Source organism: Salminus brasiliensis, chromosome 6, assembly GCF_030463535.1.
Source record: "Salminus brasiliensis chromosome 6, fSalBra1.hap2, whole genome shotgun sequence".
Lineage (NCBI taxonomy): Eukaryota > Metazoa > Chordata > Actinopteri > Characiformes > Bryconidae > Salminus > Salminus brasiliensis.
The window spans coordinates 8,954,695-8,979,284 of record NC_132883.1 but is presented as its reverse complement, the minus strand read 5'-3'; the positions used below and the strand labels follow the sequence as shown (position 1 = coordinate 8,979,284).

Sequence of the window (24,590 nt, the reverse complement as noted above, 5' to 3'; positions counted from 1 at the left end):
ATGGATTGCCAATATAGAAAAGGCAAGCAGGAGATTTAATAGTGAATGGGAACCAAGCACAGGAGGGTTGCGTGAGTTAAATCCATGTGTGTGAGCCTTAATCAGAAAAACTAGTTGTCAGCCTGATGGTCATAGGTCACCTGTTGCATATTGGCTTATGCATTGTACAGGGGTGGGGCCGTGACATTACCCAAATATGCCAAACCAGTTTGGAATCTGTTGTGTTTTTGTTGCCATTATAAAAAAAAAGCAGTCTTAAGAGATAAAGATGAGTTGACATGCTGTGTTAAGGCTGCTTTCGCAAATAGTCTGTAGAGCCTGTAATATATACTCGAGTAACAATAAGCCTGTGCGTCATCTGTAGATTGTGTAATGTAATAAGCTGATGACTGCTGAGGGCTGCTTGATTGTGGCAAAAATCATAAATCATACATCGTTATTAAACACAATTTGGACATCTTGCAATTATTGAACTTTAAACAAGAACTTGTCCTTGAACCTTAAATACATTTAAACTGAAAAACAAATAAAAATACATATAAAATATAAATAGCATATAATGCGGAGAGGTGAAAGTTTACAGCTGGAAAGGGTTGCGCTTTATAATCTCTTACTTTCATCATAGTTATCTTGCTTTCATAAACATTGAAAGCCAAAATTGTAATTGAAAATATATTTCAGTTCATTACCCAGCCTTTTTCCATTTCATTGTTGCCCATAGCTCTTTAATTCTCACACATATTGCATTCCTCAAAGGTAATATTTATGTGGATGATTATAATCAGTTAGAATCAAAAGGCTTCACTGTCTGATAAATTGGTGTCAGTTGTTTCAGTTTTATAATATTATGTAAAATTCGAATGACTGTAGCCTTAATTTGCGTTGGATTTACTTGATTAAACTGGGATTGACCTCATTCCTCTGGAACAAAAGCAGAGTTTGAAATGGAGAGCAGACTCTGAAATAAAAATGGGAGATGTGGAAAAGCAGAACTACTACAGTATACTTCTCCCTAGAAATGTACTCTAGTGCTCATGACCTTAACCCGAAGAAGTCTGAAGTATGTAGAAGTATGTGGCGCATTTTTGGACAACAGAAGAGGGCCAGAAAGTGTGGTTTACTACTCCTGAGGCTTGATTAGAGGTTGTACTTATCAAGTCTTCGAACTAATGGCTTCAGTGGAGTTTTGTGAACCACATAGTCAAAGTGTAGGGATGCAGTGATGTAGGCATTGGCCTAAAGTTGGGCGATATGGTAAAAGAAAAAATCATGATATTTAAAGAGGTTTTTTACAATATACAATATTTATTGTAATATTTTGTCATGTAGACAAAATGCACCATTATTGCTGCTATCCACATACACTCCCATACTGCGTATCCCAGATCTTTACTCAAAATATGCTGCACTCCATTCAATTAAATAGGACTTTGACTTTTTTAAAAATTAAATATGCAGTAAATCAATGTTCTTTAAGTGCCGACAATATCCACAATATAAAGTGTACCATGATAACAAATTTTCACGATAAAATATTGTCATATTGCCCACCACTACATTGGCCCACACTTCCTATATCTAATACTGTACATGTCTGCTGATTTTTGTTTTTTCTTGTTACAGATTTACATATGGAGTAAAAATAATAAAATGCAGCTTAAGTTTAATAGTAAATACATCACACCCGATATCACCACATCCGATATATGTTTGAAACATTATGCATCTCTAGTCATATGGGCTTAATTTTATAAATACTAGTATGTAATACAAGTATGACTTTTGTGTTTTGAATATGTATTGTATTAAAGCAGTTTACATGCCTGAAGTTCATGCTTATTCTTGTTAAAGCGTTAAAGCTTGATGTTTCAGTGGAAATGTTCAGTTGAAACCACATAGTTACCAGTTATAGTTATATTGCTATAGCAAATTGCTTTGGAACATTGTGGGTCTCAAAACAAGAAAGCAACAGTGGTGATGGTGGAGAATAGGCGTTATTTTAATTATAATATCTAACGCAGTTTTATGGTGTTCTGTGGTTTGAGCGCCCACGTTTTAAGCAACCACTACCAACTTCCCCTGGGTCAAAAATAGCGTTGAAAAATCCTGTGGTTTTAGGTATACCACAGTAGAAAAATTTATGAGTGCCATAAGAATCCAATTCACCAATTTCTTACTATTTTAAGAGTTTTAAAAACCAATCAGTCGGTCGATTAATGGAAAAAATTATCAGCAGATTAATCCATGATGAAAACAATCATTAGCTGAAACAAAATACCTCAAGAGCGCCACCTCAGCTTTCTTAGCTTTATATATTTTTTTTAAGTAAGACATTTTTACATTTTCTTCTATTAATTAAACATTGTTTTAACTGTAGTAGATGTATGTAAAACATGTTTTCATTTACCTTTAAGGGTCAGTGTATAATAATAATAATAATAATAATAATAATAAAAAGACCAACAGGAAAAATTGTGAAATACTGGGAAACTATGGTATTTTCTGAGACAGTTGCCATACTGTCAATCTCACAGTTGCAAACTCATGCTAGACTTATTAGTAATATGGGTACATGTTGATTATTGAATCATGAATTGGATGGAGTAATGGTCTGAGTGTATACAAGGTTTTTGCATGATATTGACAGTATGTTAGATGGGGATTTTTGTTGCATATCCAGCTTATAAATCAAATATAGATATTGTAGGAATTCTAATCGTGTCTGTGTTGGGGAAAGGGGATGTACAGTATGGTGTTTTTTTTTTTTTTTTTTTCTTCTTCTTCCAAGTAAGGCATGTGAGTGTTGTGGTAGTCTGCTGTAGTTCCTGTGTTTAGAGCAGTGTGCAGCTATTTGTTTTAGGAGGTAATTGTGAGTGAAATGTTTCAGGCTGCCGTTTGGCCCTGCAGTTTGAAATGCCTTGAATGCTGAGTCAATCGCACCCTGTTTATGTTAATGCCTTTGAGAACCTCATGCTGGCTGTCCTTAACCCTGTGTGTGTGTGTGTGTGTGTGTCAGAATGTAGTAATGAAACAAACCTGTTTGGGTGCTGTGATCGCTGAACAGATACTAAATTATACAGGGAAAATGTGTCTCCTGTGAATACCAGTGTTTATCCCTGTTTGTTTGTATATACGTGGCGTTGCTCCTGAGAGCTGAACAGATGTGAAGTCATAGGTCATAACCTTTAATCAGTCCAGTACGGCTCAGCACTGCTTGCTTTTGTTAATGCTCAGAGAAAAGAAGATTTTAATGGTGCATAACTGAGTGAATAATAAAGCTTTAATTAAATATTTTTTATGACCTTTGAAATATATTATTTTTAATATACTTTGCCTCCTCACATTCTGGTTCAGTTAAAATACTTGAAATACTCATGAAATACTTCCTCATCTCAGTTCACAGGGATTTTGTGTTGTCTCAGTAATATCAGAAGTGGTTAAATAATGACTTTCAAAATGACAAAGAATGACAATCAAAATGGTGATCCAAGAGCATGCCTTAACATAAAGTTTAGTGTGGCTTTGCTTGTGGTAAAGAGAGCTGAATGATTGGGCTATGGTCTGGCGTGTTTTATGTTTTTGTACTGGTTCTCTTTAATGCAGGGCTTTACTGTAATATTGGACTCATGATACTGTCAGATAATCGCTTCTAAAATGGTTGAAAGACTTGTTTAGACTTGACTGATATTTGAAACCAGTATATGATGTGACTTATTGAACTCACATTTTATAATTATTAATGTATTGGCATTAAGTGTCAGGCCACTACTCCCACTGTTTCCTACACATATTTCCTTCTCCGTTCTTGTGAACATGTACGTCCGCTTTCTGGTACAGTGACTGCAAGTTTTACGGCCTGTCTCAAAGTTCGTTCTTGCAGTGTGTTGATGGATTGTGTAAATTCAGGCATGCTTTTGAATGTGGCAATAGTGCTCAAGTACTCATTAAGACTGCAAGGGTAGGAAATATAGCTATGCTGTATCTTAGACAGGTAGTTGCTGACGTTCTTACTATATTAATATTATATTTATTTTCTGATATTTTCTGTCATAAAATAATATACTGTACAATAAGGTATACTATTCTGCAAAACTGATGCGTACATACTAGGGGTGTAACAGTATACAAAAGTACACTTATGGGGGAAAAAATTAGCCCAGGTTTCTTCGCATTTAATTTGAATAGACAGTCGTGTAAGTTGGTTTGTTCCATCTAGTGCCATATGAGGTAGTCAGTACAGACTGTAGTTTAATTCGGCAGTAAAAAGTAAACATTAGCGTGTTCAATGTGTTCACACACATGCAAAAAAACTGAGACGTCTAAGATGTTAAATAAGTATTTCACAGAAATTCTGGTTTTATTTTCAGTCGTTTCAAATCCAAAGTTGAGAACAGGCAGAGATCAAGAATAAAAAAGCTAAAAATGAGCTGCGAGAGCGGGGGAGGCAAACAAGACTACAGTTATCATAGCAGTACTCCTAAATCACTACAATTCCCATAATACCATGCAATTCCAATGACTTAAGGTTTACGGGTGACACGCACTTGTGAATTTACCCCATACCGTTACACCCCTACTGCATACAGTTCTTTCTAAGGATTGGTCTCTAAGTATTTACAGCCAAACAAGCTCTCCTATTGGTTGCGACTTCACTGGTAGAACTGACACATCAGATTAACCACCAGCACAGTTGGGAACTCGCAGAAGAATCCGCTAATTCCAGTTTTCAGAGGGTGGGTCTAGATTTGTCCAATAAAACTCCTACATACATCAAGAGACACAAGATTAAAGACATGTTAATGTCTTTCACAAGCTTCAAATGTCCATGTTAATATAAAACGGTCAAAGAAATGCAAAGACAATTAGCATAATGCTAGCATGCAATTGGCAGCAGGGCCTTTTTTTTTTTCTTTTTTTTCTTTTTTTTGACATTTATGGCCTGAACTGAAGGCCTGGTCTAATAGTCACAATTTGCCACCCATACGCCCCTTTCCAGTCTGTAGTCTTGAAATAATGTAATTATACAGCTCAAATGTGTTTTATAGCCAATAGAGCACAGCTAGTCAAACAGCTTATACAGCGTCTGTCTGAACCTGCAGTGCTTGGAAAGCAAGGAACTGGTTTCATTGCAGCGTGAAAAGTTTTAAGATAAGTATGTATTTGATTGCGTGCGTGTGTGTGTGCGCGCGCGTATGTGTGTGTGTGTTTAATACCCCTGGCTACTCTTTTGTCAGGTCAGGATAGCAATCTGGACTTTGATACTTCCTCATTGTCTGTCCGTAGCAACAGCAGAATGGGGAAGAGAAGACAAACGCATCCTTCATTGTTTGTCTTTCTCACACTCATATTTTTTTTTTCCAAAGCCCCCATCCTGGCTGCTCAGGTAGCACACAGTGACCATCAGTGGCGTCTGCTAAAAAAAACACGATGCTGAAAGAGATGATAAGACTGTAAGATAATGTGAATTAAGTATGTGATGGTTCAAGTTTTTCACAGTTCTCAGCAAAGCTCTTCTCTGTTTATAACGTTATAATGTTTTAAAGGGTGGTTCGACAAAGAAGGCTGAGTTTTTTGTAGTGTTTGTTTTGTTTTCTTAACTTAAATGAATGAATTTCAATGAAAAGACTGTTAGGATATGGGCACCAGCTAGGAGCCTAGCACTAGGTCAGACTAAAATAAACTTTTGTTCAGGGTTGTCTTTTCATAAAGGCTTGTGGGTAAGGTCAGTGCTTACACAGGATATGAAAAGACTGCTACATTAATGCTCCATTGTTTAGACAATATTAGTCCACATGGGGTTTGACATAATTACCAAAGGCAACTGTCCAAATGGCTGGTTTAGGAAATGGAAATATCTGGCTGAAAATTATTAACTTGGCTGTGCACATAAATAGTTTAGTATAGTTAAAGATGTGTTTACATTAATTTAAGAGAGGACTGTAATGTTGCAGTGCCTTGATTGGAATAAGGCAAACAAGCCTTAATGTTCAAAGTGGAGCCTCATAAGGTGATCATATATGGCTTTTGGGCAACTACTGCATATTGACACTTCATTACAGCATTTTCTAAATCTAAAATAATTATTAGGCCTTTTCTGTGTTGAAACCACCTTGACTAAACATTTTATGCTAATTTGGAAATGGCACGGTGTTCTGTGTCCAGTAGCCTTTTCTATTCACAGGTTCAATATAGTACTTCAGACAGATCTAGACATCACAGCAGGAAAGTTTATTTGCAAAGTTATTAAATGCAAACTTACTACAGCATCCCATCCAGTGCAAGAAAAGCAGCTTGGTCAAATGGGAAATAGTTCGTGGCTCGTCGGGGGATCTTGAGGATTACTATAACAGCCTATTCAATTAAATGACTACTTTTAGACACTACTAAATTTAATATGATCAAATTTGACAATTGATTGTGCATCACCTATTGTTGCCTGATCTTTTGGGCTTTGCCGCTCAACATGGCCGAGTACCACCTACTTTGAGAAGGTTTCAGAAGGGACCATCTGACGTGAAATTGGAATAGGCTAGAGATGGAAGAATTGGATAAGCTGTGTAGATCGGCGGTGTTGGCCGATTTTCAGCACTGACATGTGATTGGAGATCTCCAATGATTTGGCAGATCCTAAGAGCTGGTCAGATCACATGATCCATATTTACTGAGTTGTTGGACCTCTCTGTCGCAGGATGCTGCCTCATTCAACCGCTAGATGGCAATATGGACCACAGAACCCCATTACAGCCAGTGTTGAAATCCGCTCCATTATTTTATTTAATTTTTTTTGTTTAAACTGGGTCTGACCAAATTCCTTATAAAAACGTAGACGTGATTTTACGACTCGTTTTTGCTACTGCGCTTGGCAGATCTTTACATTAAGGGGGGCTTTTCCTACTAGCACGTCAGCCCTCCTCCGCTACCAGCATAACCAGCAAGCTGATTGGCTCTTTTTGCTGAAGGGCTATAAACAGACGCCATGTTGTGCGTTCTGATAACTCTGCATCAACTGAAATGTCTCCTTATTGTAATGTGCCTTGTGGGGGATGCAGGGCCAAGACTTTTAACACCACTTACCGAATAGCCCTCTCGAGAGTACCTCACTCAGCCCAGTACAGTATCAGCAGAGCCATCAACCACCACTAACCACACTAAGCTAAACAGTGCTGTTCTACACAGGAATTCATAGACTGTCAACCACACTTAAAAGAAACTCTGGTTGATCCATTTTTAGAATAGTCCATAAAAAGGCCTGATCTGTGCATCTATTGTTTTTTTTTTTTTGATGTGAATAAATGATGAAGTGAATTTCACACTCATGTCACAATGTTATTTCTTGATTTGTTGATTTAATCCCCCCAATGTTCCAAGTAATCAACTGCAAAATTACCTAAAATGCTCATCATTTGTGCTGTACCAGTTTCTCTCTGAAAGTGTAAATGTAAGCTGTAGCTGAAATGCTTTTGCTTGAGAATGACACAACATTAGTCATACTGAAGTGTTTATGGAACATGTTCAAATTAAATTCCCCTGATGTGCATTTGTATCCCGTTGTCCAGATTTTACAGGCGTTGCAAAGCAATCTGGGGCAAATGGTTTTTGTCCCTGAAACCATTCTGTTGGTTTTCTGTCTTTTGCGCCTGAAGTTGCTGTTCCTTTAATCATAAAACCATTTGCCCTTTAACAAACACACACATACACACACGTACACACACACTTCATCAGTTCCTTTCTGAAATGTTAGACAGTCTAGATTAGTCCCGAGGATCATTGGGACAGGAGGTGGGTGGCAGGGGTGGTTTGGAGTAAGAGAACAGTGTAAGCCTTTAGCAAAGGCAGTTTTAGCCTGTTTTGTAGGAAAAGCTGTGGTACTGTTTGCCGTTCAAGGAGCTCCGTGTGTCATACAGATCGGATAATTGGCAAAACATGGCAAGAACATGTTTACTGTTGCCAGTCAAACCTCATCGACCTCCTCAGTCAGATAAACTTCATTCAATTCCACGCTAAACTGTGTTGGGTCCAGGTGTCCTTGGGCCGCTCAGGCTGGAAATGTGGCTGCATGATACAGGGAATGGGCATTAACCTTGTCCAATCAGAGAGCAGATAAAGTAGTCAGATGGTGGCCTTGTTTAATCACAGGGAAGATACCATTCGGATGAAAAGACCTTGCTGTAGACATATTTCTTTATTCAGCTCAGAGGTCCATAGTCCATCCAAAGGATCACAGAGTTAGCAAAGATTGTAGCTAGAAAGATAAATAGATAAACTGATGGATACATAGACAGGTAATCCTATTCATTTATATGTATCTTAATGTGCAGGTAAATATTTGATATGTTAATCATGCTGATATTATAGACAGGAGTAATGCTAATTAGCTTCATTAAAAAAAAGGCTGTAGGGTTTAGGCTTAAGGACCTAAAATTGTTTATTGGCCCCCCACACACATGTACTGCCAAGCTCGTTATAATAGCTGATATTGATGACCCGATATTTATCAACGCTGGTAGTAAATCTCCCGAGGATTGAAAAACATTATTACTACCTCTTAGTTTTCTTGCGATTTAAAGTGTATCAGTAGAGGACAGGACATTGTCTTCAACAACTTAAATGTAAAATGCTTTGAAGATTACTTATCTGCTAATATTATTGGATGTGGGAGCCTTATAATTTATGTTGTAACATATCCCCACCCCCATACACATACATACACACATTTGTGTTGCATGTAAACCGCATACTGTCTCACATTTTGTCATCTTTCTTTTTAGCTGAATTGATCTGTGATTAAAAAAAACTTTGTGATCCGTTGCACCACTACTTATGCTTATTACCTGGTATCCTTACTGTCCACAGTTTTCCATGCCACTCTTAGGCTAAAGTTTTAGGCTTTGGTAGATTAAGATTAGGATTACTCTTAAACCGCAACAGGCAATCATGAAAGCTGTTCGAAGGAACACAAGGGTAGCAGCAGAATACCTACAGATCACACAAACCCAAATAATATGAGCAGATGAAATCACCTTGCATGTAAATTATTGCAATATTCAGTGTCAAATATTTTCCGGAAAATGCTTAGTAGGCCTCCGCCAATGTGTCGTTTAACAGATTTTTAGTATTTTAAGTGCCTTTATTATGCTGCTCTCTTGTTTGATTTTGCTGCTGTAAAAACTGACTTTCCCTGTGGGATGAATACAGTGATCTACCTATCTACCTATCTATCTATCTATCTATCTATCTATCGAATCAGATAGAATTAAGGTTACTGCACGGTTACAGCACAAAATCCACAAAAGTACTGATATTCAACGTTTATTTTTTTTTATGTTTTAATGAACACAGAACTCTGATATGAAGAGCCTCATAGGTTTAATGGTTTATATTAGTTATCAGAATTTGTAGCTGTTAAAAGCAGCATCACCATACCAGCCAGGCCCTTATCCGAAGTTGCAGAGTGTTATTAACCCAGAAAGTGCTTGTGTTGCAAAGCTCAGCACCATTCCGTCTAAAGGAGGTCAGGATTTGCAGCCACACTGCTACTTTACACAGATTCTGTCTCGTTGCTCTTATAAGGCCTTGTTTTTGTTTTTCTGCACCCTCTGTTCCTGCCACCCCTCTGTGACGCCCCTATTGTCTGTTAGTCAGTAAAGGGTTAAACCAACTGCCACACTACAGGACAGGGCACACTGCCTTTTATGGGGCTTGGAAGCCTTAGAGAAAGATAAGGAGCGGAGGAAAGGATGGAAAAGGAGTGGCAGCATGTGACAGAATGGAGAAAGGAGCCTATGAGAGGGAGAGGGAGGGCGGGAGAGAGAGGGAGAGGATGTGGGGACATTAGGATTGATTGCTTTTAACAGGAAAAAGGAGGAGTATGAGAAAACAGAGGGGATTTAGCAGAAAAGTGGAAGTCTGGTTTCTATAACCCACAAAAAAAAAAAATGCCCCCGGAGGAGGGCTTGAGTGACCACATAGGACATTCATTTGAATGCTTTTTAAGCAGATTTTATTTTTGTAGTAAAAAGATCACTGGGAACATTTGGAGTGTTTATTTATTTGGAGGGTTTGGGAAAAATAGTGTGTGTTTGTTAGAAAGTGGCGAGACACCGAGCGCCATGAAGTAATATATGAGCACAGAGTGGTTGTAAACGTGTGTGCAGTTCATTATTGGTGAGCTGCAGCAGTTTGAAATGTGGCGTGTAATTAATCACCCCTGCGGCCTTGCACTATTCTCAGCAGCGTCCATGTGTATGTTTGCAAGAGTGAGTTTGAATGCAGTTCTGTGTGTGTGTGAGCAAGCAAGAAAAAAATGATGCTGTGGTCCCCAGTTGTGGTTTCCTTGCTGACTCTCACATGACGTGTACACTTGTCTGTTTCTCAGTTTCTTTCTATCTTTCTGGGCCTCTCTCTCTCTCTCTCTCTCTCTCTCTCTCTCTCTCTCACACACATACACACACTGGTGTTAAACAGGGACAAAGGGCTTAATGTCAGGATTTTTGCCTTCTAAACGAAGTACAGAAGAATGCAGGGTAAAATGTAACATGCCTATGTCCTCTAATTAAAGCAACCCTATGGAAACACCACATCCTACAGTCAGGTAAAGTAATTGTGCTTTGAGCTAGACTTTTCTGGATTAGCTGAGAGAACAGTCACTGAAAAAGAAAGAAGCATATGGACAGATGTGGTGCAATAAACCTACCTACACAAATTTATCTCGGGTTCCACAGAGCCATCCTGTGTTATACTGCCTGTTGCTTTAAAAGGGTATTTAATAGCACAGATATAATGCCCCCCCAGCATCGAACTGTGGAGCAGTGGAACTGGGTTCACTGAAATGATGGTTGGTGCCCCATTTAATACTTTTGGGATGAGTTGGGGATCTTGAGCGTCCAACATACTGAGCTAGCTAACACACTTGTCACTGAATACAGTCAAAGCCTCACAGCTATGACACAAAATGTAGTAGAAAGCCTTCTTCCCTGCACAGTAGAGACAGTTACTCCAACAAAAGCAGGATAAACTCTTTAATAGCCATAATTTCAGAAGAATCAATGAATTTGCAGGTGTCCCAGTACTTTTGTACATATAGTGTATGTGCATTTTATTAAATAGAAGAGTTGAGATTTGTGTGTAACAGTTTTGGGGGTTTGGGCTTTAGAGCTCTGTTTTATTAAAAAGTAACAAACACTTTGTTTGAAGACACAAAAGTGTTTGAGGTTAACAGTATGCCACTTCCACACACTAGACGTTTTAGACCATTTTGGCGATATGCGGGTTTCCTCTGACAGCAACAGTATGTACATTTCTGTGGCTGACCTGTTAAAATGAATTTTGCAAAGCATCTGCTTGAATATGTAATAGAGCATTTATATATATATATATATATATATATATATATATATATATATATATATATATATATATATAAAACATGGCTATACATTGTAATGGTTTTTTTCCCTCTCTAACACTGCCACACACACACTCGTTCAACCCTCCAGGCCTCAGTGCACTATATCCTTTTATCCAATCATAGCTGCCGGCCACTGTGCAGCTGAGCAGTGCATGATGGGTGATGGAGGAGTGAGTTCAGGATGACCTGTTCTGCAACACGTATAACAAAACCTCTCTCTCACACACACACACATACACACAGGCCTTTTCTCTATATCTGCTTGTACACTCCCTGTGCACTTTGTGCTGTCGAAGCATTCAAGTACAAAGATTGAGAAACTGACGCACGAGCTCACGCGCAGAAGGAGAATGAATATCAGTTTTGTAATCTTCTACTCAGCTACTCAAGTCAAGGTTTGTTTTAACTGCTTCATTCCTGTCTAGCTAAGAGACAGACGCACATGCACACACTAATGTGGTTTTCAGACACAGTGCTAGTCTTTTGTTCCAGTTTTGAGCCTTGCATAAGCTTCAGGAAATATGAGCTGTGCAGATTTGCCTTATATATTGTGACCAAAATCAAACATCATATTTTGTTGCTTTTTGTGTTTTGTTTTGCTCGTACTTCTCATATGAACAATAATAAAGAAATGGAGATCGAAAAACTTTTTATTCAGTTTAAAAAAAGACTTTGCTTGTTTGATCAGTTATACCACTTTTCACACCGTTTGATTCATATTAATCTTATTCATTATATCTGTAGCCTCTTCTACACATGTTATAGTAATACAACACAGTTGCGTTCATACACAAGGCCTAGTCATCAGAAGTTACAACTACAAGGCATTATAGATGCTTATAAAGAGGCAGCTGGCAAGTTCAGCAACCCAGATAATGAGAAACACTTTTATGTCTCTTTTAGACTCCTATGAAACCGGCGTTTGTTATTCTGGACCTTCACTAAAGGCCTTGAAGGCCCAAAGTGTACATGACTTGTGCTACAACAAGAGAGGCCTTGACAGAACAGCAGAGATGTGTGTATTTAGCCTTCTTTGTATTTTAAAATTGTCTGTCCCTGTTTTTGGTTTCTGTTCCAGTCATTTAAAGAGCAGATATCCTTCATTGTTCTTGTATTTCATTTTCCCCTCTGAGGTCCCCTCGTGACATTTGTGTAGTGTTATGCACCAAAAGGACTTTAAATAGTCTATGTTCTGACTGGCTGATTAATTTCAGTATGAAAAACTGGAACTAAACTGCTGTAAGCTGAATAGGTGGGGTAATGTAAATATATATAATTTGGTTTGGTAACATAAAACACAAATAATACCCGTATGAATAAGGAGACCGGTCACTAGTTGAAATCGTCCTTCAACAAAAAGAGCCGATCATCTTGCTCATTATACCACGTGCAAAGGTGGGGCCAGCGAGCTCCTGCACATAACAAGATGTCCGAAATCGTTCACTACCATGTCAAATTCTGTTCTTTTTCTATAATTTATTTCTAATTTTACACAATTTTCTACCCAAATTGGAAGGCCCACGTCTTCTTTGACACATGTGAAGCATGCAGAGGACGTCGAATAGGGCACAGTGTTGATGTTCAGTGTTTACACACTGCATCAAACTCTCGTTTCAGAAAGGTGAGGAAATTTCCCATTACATGGGCCGATGATGGAGGATTTGTTTTTAAGGATTTATTGATATTGACAAATAAGTGCTTAAATCTGCATTAGATGGTTTATTTAACTGAACTTTAGAAGATCGATGTTTAGGTTTTGGTGGACTACTGTTATTTTGTAACCCTACAGAAATAAGTGTGCCACTTCTCTGTGATGCTCATCCAGGGTTTCTGCAGCATTCCTATATTGGTACATTCCCAACAGTTTTACATGGGTCTGTAAACATCATCTGAACTGCTTTACAGGATGCAGTGTCCCTTTGAGACATGGTGCATGTATTTCTGAAACAGATCAGTATAGTTCATTCCTTCACACAGAATGATGATTTTATTTTTTTTGGACACATTTGCTGACTAATAACATGTAGCGGTTATTAAAATGCATTTCTGTCGCTGTCTCGGTAACAGATGATGGAGAAAAATGTGGGAAAATGTTTAAAAAAAAAACACTCACTTATCACTCACTGGAATTCCCCACAGATTTGTAGCCATTCATCAGCGGTTTTAATAACGGCATAACAGATGTGTGTAAAACGAGCCAACATGCGTGGCTGGTGTGCAGTTAAAGATTTTTATTTTCATGCCCCTTCTTTCTCTCATATGTTATTCCCTTTTTTCTTTATCTCTCTATCTCTCTCCCTCTCTTTCCCCCTCCCTCCCTCCCCCAGTCCCCTCTCCCTGGTCGTTATAAGACTGTGAGTGGGTGGTGGTGTTGAGGTGGGGAGGGGTTGTTATGGCGATGAGGAGGTCTTCCTTGTATTTTGTTGTCATGGCAACTTCAGGCACTTGATATCCCTCACACGTGAAGCTAAAGCACCTCATCTACTATATCCGTGTGTGCGCACACGCCGCCGGAGAATCTCTCATGTACGCGTTAATGTTTTTTCCCCCCACAGGTGCAAAAATCAACATCTAACCCGAATAAGACTCCTTTACTGCAAGCTTATGTCACCCAAACTCATTTTAAAAAAATCGTGTTTGAACTGAAGGCAATCAAGTCTTGTTCCGAAAACTCTGAAATGTCTTTACTTGCTAAATTTCCCTGGAGGACTGGTTCCCACCTTACTCTAAATTGAATGTAATGCCGGGGCTCTGAGGTGAGAGGATGGGGACTATTGCTCAGAGACACAAACAATACAACACACACACAGCCGCGTTTTTGACAATGTATATTTGCCCGTTGTTCTTTATATTGTCAACCTTTCATGATGAATGGACCAATAGAAATGCTTCAAAATGACTTGGAGTAAAATCTTTATAGGTTGACTTCTATTGAAAGAAACTAGTTTTAGTTTTTTTTTTTTTCTTCCTTCTGTAAAATTGGCATTTTGGAGATGTGCGGTTTTTGCTTGGCAGCGGGGGGTGATGGGATTTTCATGTTGTAATCATGCTAAATTGTGTGACAATAAACCTTCACTAAACAGAGGTTTAACAGTGTTCGGCGTATCATGTATCGTCAGTCCTCAAGTATTGTAATAATCTATTTTTGGCCATATTGCCCACCCATACCCACGTATACACACGCATCGGCATATACTCTCATACTCTCTAATCTCACATGAAACGCTTTTGTTACTTTAGTTTTGCTCACTGTTTTTGGTTACAGATCTTGATCTTGGTCAAAGTGGTGAATTGCATTAGTGCACCATTAAGAGTTTAGTTTGTTACCCCACAGAGGCAGAGGTATGTGATGAGCATATACTTTCTAATGTTGATATTTGAGGGTTTACAGTATTTGAGTATTTGGTTAACTGTGGGGAAGAAGGGAAAAGGGGTGTCTTTGATGTAGCTGTAGGTGATGATAACAAAATTTATCACTATACATGTAATCACTACTAAATACATCGGTAGCAACAATTCTTTAAAAACTACTATTCAGATACTCTCCAAAACTAGCTAACATTAAGTGCAGGGTGCGGGGGCTTCATGACTTTTCATTACTACATTAATTAAAGCCATATTGAGGCTGTAGATAGCCACAGTAGATCACACATGGCTTGAAATTTACACAGAGAAATGTAGTCAGCCTTTTTGTAAACAAACAAAGGCTAAGGCCAGGTTACCTCAACTAGTGGGGGTAGGGATTGGGGCAGAATGGGCCTGTTTTTATTCTACCTAATGTCAGCTGCAGTATATCTGCACTACCTAGTCACATAATGCAGTTTTTGAGCAACACGTTCACGTTAAGGCTCTTGTGTTGCTGCAGAAAGAGGTTATATATACACACTCAGTCACAAACACAAGCAAAGCTGTTACACTTTACGACCCTGTTAAGACACAAGTGTTTCACTGAATTGCAGCCCAGAACAATTTCTCCCTGACTTTCCATGAGGCAGCGTAACAAATACTCACATGGTACCCCTGCACATCCTTCGTGTTTAAAGATATGCTCTCATGCACATGCTGTTGATCAAGCGTGCACCGCTAAGGCCCACTTTCACACTGTGGAGTTAATGGATTCTAACAGCGTGGTGAGAAAGAGAATGTAATAGACAGGGGAACAGAAAGAGGGAGAAACCCCCAGGCAGTGTTACTGCCACAGTTGTGTTAGTGTGTGTCTGTGAATGTTCTATCACACACATACACATTAAAATCAGCAGCAGTCTCTGGGTTAGACCTTTTAAATGACCTTACAGGCAGTACGCCTACTCAGTAACCACAGGCACATAAGGGAGATAGTTTGTTTACATTTACCAAGATGTGCGTGCGTGTGTGTGTGTGTACATGTGTGTGTCACAATGAGAAGACAATGTGAACTTTCATTAACTCTCTCTCTCTCTCTCTCTCTCTCTCTCTCTCTCTCTCTCTCTCTCTCTCTCTCTCTCTCTCTCTCTCTCTCTCTCTCTCTCTCTCTCTCTCTCTCTCTCTCTCTCTCTCTCTCTCTCTGCAGCTCCTCCCATCAGCAGATTTAACCGAAGAGTGTCGGGTGAGCTGTTTTTGACGTCATTGCACTAATCATGTGGTTTAGAAAGTGTGTGAGAGACTAGGGATGTGGTCTGCCTCTCTGTCTGTCATTTCCCCCCCCTAGAGTGTGCATCTCAGTAATTATGTCCCCCCTCCCTGTGTGCTCGCTAATTTGGGCCCCCTAATGTGTGTTACACTAAAAGTCCTTTCTTAATTTGGCACTTCAATTGTCTTTCCCAGCATGGGGATGTTTTCATGTTCTGCTTTTGTAAAATTACTTAATAATGGCTTCTTATGAGGAATGTTAATGCCATGTTTGAAAACTTGGCACAACGAAAGAATGACGAGTTTAAGAAATTGTGTTATTAATAAATAGGCTGTCTGACATGTTAATCTGGGATTCTGAGTTCAAAAAGTTTATAATAATAATATCTGCAGCGCAGAGTATGAACTGCACTTTCCCTCTACTCCATCTACATTCCACTGCTAATAGTTTAACAGGGATAATCTTAACCCCTCAGTAATTGTGGGACATGTGCCAACACCGCTAGCGTCATGGGAATGAGCATACTGAGATGCAGTCTTTAGGACAGGAGGTCAGAAGACAAACTGAGTTATGAACTCCTGAAGGGCTGTCACAGTTCCTAAAGTACAATTAAGTACTAACTGATGAAGAATGTACTTTGTTATATGAATCTGCAGTTTATATGATGATTTGCGTATTTAAAAGCCTACTGATATAAAAAACAGAACTTGAGAGATACTTTTCAATGCATTTATACATCAATGAGCCAATAAATAAATATATATATATATATATATATATATATATATATATATATATATATATATATATAAAATAAAGCCTGTCTTTCAGTTCAGCCTTTATTGTCCTTATAAATCAATGCCCACCAGTGCCCAAGAATGTCCTCTTTATGGTTTAAGAGTTGTTCCTCCGCGGACCACCGTTGGTAGAAACCCTCCACAGCTGATCTGGACTACTCCACAAGCAGATGCTTGGCGGATTCTCATGCCTATTAGTCTGGCCACAACAGTTTGACCTTTATCCGAGTCAGTCAGGTCTTCGCACCTGCCCATTACTCCTGCATCCAATACATACACTACATGAACCAACTGTTCAGTTACAGACTAACACACATTGGCTCATTGGTGTACATTTTTCCAAAGTCTGTTTATATTGTTTGGCATTTTTGTTTATTATTTTATAAGCAAACATGACTGCTCTAAACTCCTGTCCTTGTGTCTCCCAATGGTAAAACCCTACTGACTGTGTCTTGATGTTTAACACTGCTGTTATTCTCCCAGTGTGTGCAGAGCCTTTAAATCCTGACGATGATGAGGAAGACTCTGAGCCTAGAGTCGTTCATCCAAAAACAGACGAACAGAGATGCAGGTTACAGGAAGCCTGCAAAGATATATTGCTGTTTAAAGCTCTTGATCAGGTACACACACACACACACACACACACACACACACATACACACACAGACACACATTTCTTTAATACTTGCAGACACATGTAAACACTCAGGCTCAAAATTTCTCTCACTCTATGGTGCTAACAGGAGCAGTTCTCAGAAGTGCTGGACGCCATGTTTGAGGTGATTGTGCAGCCACAAGAACACGTAATCGACCAGGGACAAGACGGGGATAATTTCTATGTCATTGAGAGGTATGATTATAGGAATGTGAATAAGTACACTGTACTGTGAGAAAGTCTCGGGCCCCTGAGAAAATTATATTTTAGAAGTTAGTTATCTGGGTGGTGTGTATTTGCACAGAAAAACACTAATAATTGTACCACAGTTAGTTCAAAAAAGTGGTGAGACTTTCTAGAAGTGCCAGTATTGCACAATAATGGCACTCTAACCAAAGCTCTTAATATTTTACTCCACCACAAAAATATGTAACATAGAAACTAATATTTTGGTTGCATCTAAAACCTTAAAATACTTACAGTACTACGATGACATTTGATTGATTATACATAGGGTCAGATCTCTCTGCCACGCCTAACACTATCTGGACTAAATCTATTTTAAACATGTTGGCCAACATATTTGATGTCGGTGCCTTTTCTGTATTTCATTCATTATTATAGTAATCACAAATGAAAACAAACAAGCTAACTTAAATGCTGGAGATTTCACATTGTTATTTGCACAGCATGCCATTGTTATTTGCAACTGCATGTAAGTACACCAACATTGTGAGGTTTGAGACACGAAATTAGATCAGAGGGAGCATATTCTGCTGGACCGGCTAATCCAAATACAGTGTCGGGCACATACGAAACAATACATATACACAAAGTGTACATCACCTAATGTTTTGGCCATTGTTTGAAATCCGGATGGAGAAATTATGAACTATTCTTCTGACTATTATGACTGAAGGGTGTAGACTGACGTTTTAGCAATAGGGTGCCTGATAGAATGTGACTCTTTTACCTCGCAGAATGCCGATAAATCAATCCAATCCAACAGTAAACGGTGATGACGGAACTGGTATAATCACAATAATGCACTCGAAGTTCGTGCTATAATGTGAGATATTAGCACTCACATTATAGCACAAACCCTAAGCACTTAACCTTACTGATTGCTTAAGTAATATTAACTCAAAGTAGTTCGTTTTAGTGTGTAACGATATGGTGGATACTCTATTTTTATAGTCTTATAATAAGACGAGAGGTGAGCGGAGTGTGGTTCATTATAAGAATCTGCTGGACTAGGTTGCTTTTTTGCAAACTTTGGTGCGCAACCAATGAACTGCACTAGATATCCTAATTAAAACAGTACATATTGTTCCACAAAGTATTGTCACATTTCATTGTGTGCATTCCAGATGATATTTTTTAAAAAGAGGATTTTTTAAAATTCAATTCAGCTTGAAGCATAAAGGTGTGTGAGCAGACGTTAATTGATGCTTTTGAGCAATAATTACCTAAGCAAGTTATTAATAATGTATTTTTGTGCCATTTAAGCTTCATTTCATTCATTCTGCACTCTCAAAATGTGCACTTTAATTCATTAACATGCATCTCGAAACTTCTGCCAGTTGGCAGTGTGTGGGAGAACTTTCATTTAGTCACCAGCACACAGCAAAATGCTAATTCCAGCACTCCTCCAGCAATACCAACATCTTCCACCTGTACCTTCGGTTGAATTTCTAGAGCAGGGCCCCATCTGTGTTGACTTGGTGCTTGTCAGACGTTCACAATGTTTCCTTGCTACTGACAAGTTTGTCATGTGGGTAAACAAACCTCAGCTGGACGAAATGTGTTGTGACGGTGCTAAGAGGCTTGTATTGTTTGTGTTGCAGGGGAGTGTATGATATTGTGGTACAGAAGGACGGCGTAGGCTGCTGCGTTGGTCAGTATGATAATAAGGGCAGCTTCGGAGAGCTTGCACTCATGTACAATACACCCCGTGCTGCAACCATCATCGCTAAGCAGGAGGGAGCCCTCTGGGGACTGGTGAGTGTGCGTGTGTGTACATGTGTGAGTGAGTGAGCATTTATTAATGCACACTTCATTTAGTCATGCTTTTATGCATGAGTGAGGAAACCCTACTTTCAGTATTGAGCTACAGCACCACCCAGTGGTTAGTTGAACTCTGACTACTACATGCTGACTCCATTCATGAGTGTAGCTTATAATAGCAGACTGAACACAGACACTGTTAATGAGCTTAACTGACACAAAGGCCCAGAGCCACTGTAAATGTACGTGACATAACATTGAAAGGAAGCTATGTGTATGTGTAATTAGCATGACCATAATTATGTAATTCTACTTTTGATGAATTTAAACAGTGTATAATAAATTGCCTGTGTTTGTGTGTTTTTCAGGACCGAGCAACATTCCGTAGGCTCATAGTGAAGAACAATGCGAAGAAGAGGCGAATGTACGAGTGCTTCATTGAGTCTGTGCCGCTCCTCAAATCTCTGGAGGTGAGACAAACGCAATAGGCATATGAAAACAGATAGATAGCATTTTCCAGGTTGATACTGACCATTTAAGCTTTTACACTTGAAAATAGTTAAAGCTACATCTAAATATATTTATCCCAAAAGTATTATGATGCATGTGTTTGATATAATCTACAGACCAGGGGCATACAACACATTCTCAATTAATATATTCAGAATGGAGCTGGGTTTTTAAATAAGCTCATGTATTTCAAAATAACTAAATGATGTAAACAGATAAAATAAAAGGTTTTCTTTGTTTGGTGTTGATGATGCAGTGGGTGATATTTGTGCACTGGTGTTGCTCTGCAGTTACACCATTAAAACATTAGACTGGTGAGGGGAGTTTCTAATGCCACTGTGTTGACTGTCTTGCCATATTATATACAATGGCGGCAGAAACTCAGTGGGTTATGAGTGGGAGCTGAAGAGCTGCGTTTACTTTTACTCCAATGTCTGCAACAAAAGAGAGAGAACTTCAGGAGGAGATGGTCCGGACAGCCATTTGAGGGAGAAGGAAGTTTTTTGATGTGATTTAAAGAACTGCCAGTTTTGTTGAAAAAAATGTATAAATTTTAAAAGAGATTTATATAGAGTAGAGGTTTTTATGCAACAGCAACATTATATAAAGTACACATTTTCCAAAAATAATAACCAAGTACAGTGAAAATACAATTGCTTAAGTATTTTCTACCTGTTACACAGATATCCATGACTATCGCATTAAAACTGGGTTTTGCCTGGCCATGGCAACAGTAAAATCTTGGTGGAACAAAAGGCTTTTTAGTGGTCAGATGTGTTTGCTCTGGTTTTCAGTAAATTGCAAGGTTTGCTTTGGCCAGTTCTGCGAGTGTGACCCTCTTATGTGACCTAGGCTCAAGGTAATTACTTACTGCCCTGAGTTAATCTGCTACACCAGTCTGTCTTAAGTGCCTCAGTGCTTATCCCAAAACCTTAAAGGATCTACTGTTAACTTTTGGTGCTACATACCACAGGACACCTTGAGAGGTCTAGGCTTTTAATGGTTTCATGGTAATAATGAAAGTTATTTAAAGACATTTTGTACTATATATGATGTACGATATATTCCGTCACATCGAATAAATGCACCGACAGCTTAGGTTTTTAAAAACTGCTCTCTGAATTGATTTTTACTCAAAATATGCTTCCCTATGTTGAATTAAATAAGATGAATAATAAGATAATAATGAAACGCAGATAATCAGTGCTCTTTAAGCAGTGGCAATATCCACAATACACTCCAGAAAGCATATTGTGTACCACAATAACAAAATTCATCACAATATGATAAAATATTGTCATATTGCCTAGCTCTATGTTGAGGTGCAGATTTTGCTAGTGTTATGTTGTATTTACTTGTTCCCCCTGTCTTTGTTTCTATTAGATATCTGAAAGGATGAAGATTGTCGATGTTTTGGGAGTGAAGACTTTCCAGGATGGAGAGAGGATCATCATGCAGGTAAAATGAGTTTTAGGCATGCATGCTTGCAATCACCAAACACAACATACACATGAAATGTGAATTTCCCCACTGCGGGACTAATAAAGGACTATCTTATCTTAAATCACACCTTTGCACCTTTTTGTGCATTAATATATTTTTTAGAGATTACCATAGTACACAATGTAAGACTAAGGAGTCATATAATGGACCCTCTACGCTTTCTTTTCTTTTTTAAGCAATCATTCTTAAAGAGAGGCACCAAACTGCTAAGACTGCCTGTTTTATTTGTCATGGTTGTGATGTCAGCCAGTCATTTACCTTTAGCACCCTTAAAATCCATGTAAAATACAGAATATGACCCTGTTAAGTGTTAGTAGCTGAATAGTGGTGAAAGAAAAAGCCTGACGTTTTACTGAGGAACATCTGATTGTTATAGTGTGTAACTAATGAGGATGATCATGTTGCTAGGGTGATATGGCAGACTGCTTCTACATCGTCGAGTCTGGGGAGGTGAAGATCATGATGAAGAGTAAAGTGAGTTTCTCTTTTCTGTTTTTTAAAAGGCTTCATTATCAAGGACGTATCAGATGTAGCACCTTAAAACACCCACGCAATGTAATGATGCGTTGTGTAAAGGCTGAGGTCCATGAAATCCATTTGCTCAACTTTCGCTTCTTTGATCATGCAAGACAAGAACAAAGGAACGGTGCTGAATGAAGTATACATAGTATACGTATTAATGAGTAGTAAAGCATAATGTTAAACTGTAATGTTGAGTCTTTAATTAATATCCTCTCTCCCCACCTCCCACTCTCTCTTTCCTAGACGAAAGCAGACCGGCAGGATAATGCAGAGGTAGAAATCACTCGCTGCACCAGAGGACAGTACTTTGGAGAGCTCGCTCTTGTCACCAATAAACCACGGGCTGCCTCAGCATATGCCATTGGGGATGTCAAGTGCTTGGGTACGTGTGTGTACACACCAGAGCTTTACAAGCCTAAACAATTGGTGAAAATCTGACCTGACTCAGTTCCATCCCTAGCGAACCCAGCTGTAGCCCAACAAACGTCTGCCGAATTATTTCACATTCTTAATGATGGCCACATTAGTGGTAATAATAACCACTAATGACCACATTTAAGTTACCAATTGACCATGAAAAACAAGTTATTAGCTGTCTTTTACCAGCAAACTTTAAATTTAACTTAATTGGTCTGTAAACCTCAAACCCCCAACATTCAGTACTCCATAATGAGAAAGTTAAAAACAAATTTTAGTTTGTTTGTTTTTGCAAATTTATTTAAAAGAAAATTATTAATTTTCATGTATTGAGATCCTTTGCTGTAACATGTAAAATTTAGTTTGGGGGGCCCTCACAGTTCTCTTAATCATCTTTGAGATGTTTCTACCACCTGTGGTAAATTTAGTTGTTTTGGACATGATTTGGAAAGACACCTGTCTATATAAGGTCTCACAGCTGACCATGCACAAGCCATGAGAAGGGAAGAACTGCCTGTAGAGCTTCGAGACAGGATTTGATCTGGAGAAAGCTACAAAACCAGTTCCCAAGAGCACAGTGGTCTCTCTAACTCCTAAATGGAAAATGTTTGTAACAACCAGGACTCTTCCTAGAGCTGGCCGCCCCACCTAACTAAGTAATCAGTGAAGAAGGGCCTTGGCAAAAGAGGTGACCAGGAATCCAGTGGTCACTCTGGCTGAGCTCCAAAGATCCTGTGTGCAGATGGGAAAAACTTCCAGAAGGTCAACCAACACTGCAGCACTCCACCAATCTCTGTGTCCTACAGTCATTGGTCAGATCAGTTTTTTTTTAACTGTATGTTGTTCAAACAGCAGGTCTCCATAACTTCATCTTACACACAGACTCAGACCTCGATTTGTTGTGGAGGGAAAAATAAATCCACCATAGTTCCAATGTCTGTCCTTGCCACTGTTTGGTTGGGAACATCCCTGATATAGTGATTACATTCAGGCTAAATATAGTGTATTAGTATTGCTGATATTGAGTGTGTGTGTGTGTGTGTCTTCTACAGTGATTGATGTGCAGGCTTTTGAGCGGTTGCTTGGCCCCTGTAAAGAGATCATGAAGAGGAACATCGCTCACTATGAAGAGCAGCTGGTGGCTCTGTTTGGCTCCAGCATGGATCTCAGAGACTGAGAGACTGGTTGTGCCTTACACACACTCAAACATACACAAACACACACACACACATAACCTATAACATAGTTTATATACACACTCAACATTTTGTAGGCACACACTCCTTTTTATGCTCAACTTAATCCAGACGAGAGGGAGACGCAATGAAATTTTTTTCTGCTCTCGCTCAGTCTCCCTTTCTCCCTCTCTCTGTCCTTCTCTCTCTGTCTCTTTCTCTCTCTCAAACACATGCACGCCTGCCTGCCCGCCCGCAGTCAAAACATCAGCTTTTCGGTATGATTAGAAGCGTTGCCCCCCCCCCGCCCTCTGGCTATAACCCTGAACCAGTCTGGCAAGGACAGACAGATATACACACACACACACACACACACACTCAAACATGCACACAAACGCTCATACACACTGTCTCACACTTAAACAAACCCGCACACGACATACACAAAACAACAAATAAACCCAGCCAAGGACCATCCCTTCCCATGGACACACTCAGAAGAACAGAAGAGTTCAGTGGACAAAACAAAAAAAGCAAAGAAAAAAGGAATGGTTGGGACAAACAAGAAAAGTTCAATCTAAAGTAAAAATGCAAAAAAATCCAAATAAGTTGAACAGAAGTTTTAGAAGCATTTTATGACCGTGCAAAGCTTTGATTAACACTTATTTAATAAGACCTGTTTCCTTTCCTGCTATTGGTGCGTTGAGTTAGTGCTGGTGGTATCCACGGTGACCGACGTTGGGTCCTCGTCTTGCTCAAACAAACTCCACATGTTGTATTGATTAATGTATTATTATTATCATGATTATTATTATTATTATTACTATATATGGATTATTTTTGTTTTACTTTGACTCCGCTGGCAGTCTCTCTATTGGAGGATGTGAGAAAGAATCTAGTGCTTATTTCTTCTCTTGGTCATTCTGGATGAGTTGTCCCGAAGATTAAATAAAGCAAACATTTTGGTAACACGTTCTGCTTCTTCACT

The 24,590-nt window shown here is 38.9% G+C and overlaps 1 protein-coding gene across 1 annotated transcript in view; it reads left to right on the top strand.

Moving 5' to 3' along the window:
• The window catches only part of prkar2aa (protein kinase, cAMP-dependent, regulatory, type II, alpha A), a 30,037-nt gene extending 5,464 nt beyond the window's left edge, over positions 1–24,573 (top strand). The window contains exons 2-10 of the mRNA XM_072681550.1: positions 15,957–15,992; positions 17,297–17,433; positions 17,557–17,663; positions 19,316–19,469; positions 19,844–19,945; positions 21,369–21,443; positions 21,897–21,962; positions 22,254–22,392; positions 23,480–24,573. Coding sequence (XP_072537651.1) covers positions 15,957–15,992; positions 17,297–17,433; positions 17,557–17,663; positions 19,316–19,469; positions 19,844–19,945; positions 21,369–21,443; positions 21,897–21,962; positions 22,254–22,392; positions 23,480–23,604 — 941 coding nt within the window. The 3' untranslated portion in view covers positions 23,605–24,573. The remainder of the gene's footprint in view (positions 1–15,956; positions 15,993–17,296; positions 17,434–17,556; positions 17,664–19,315; positions 19,470–19,843; positions 19,946–21,368; positions 21,444–21,896; positions 21,963–22,253; positions 22,393–23,479) is intronic.
• Positions 24,574–24,590: the final 17 nt, after the last annotated feature.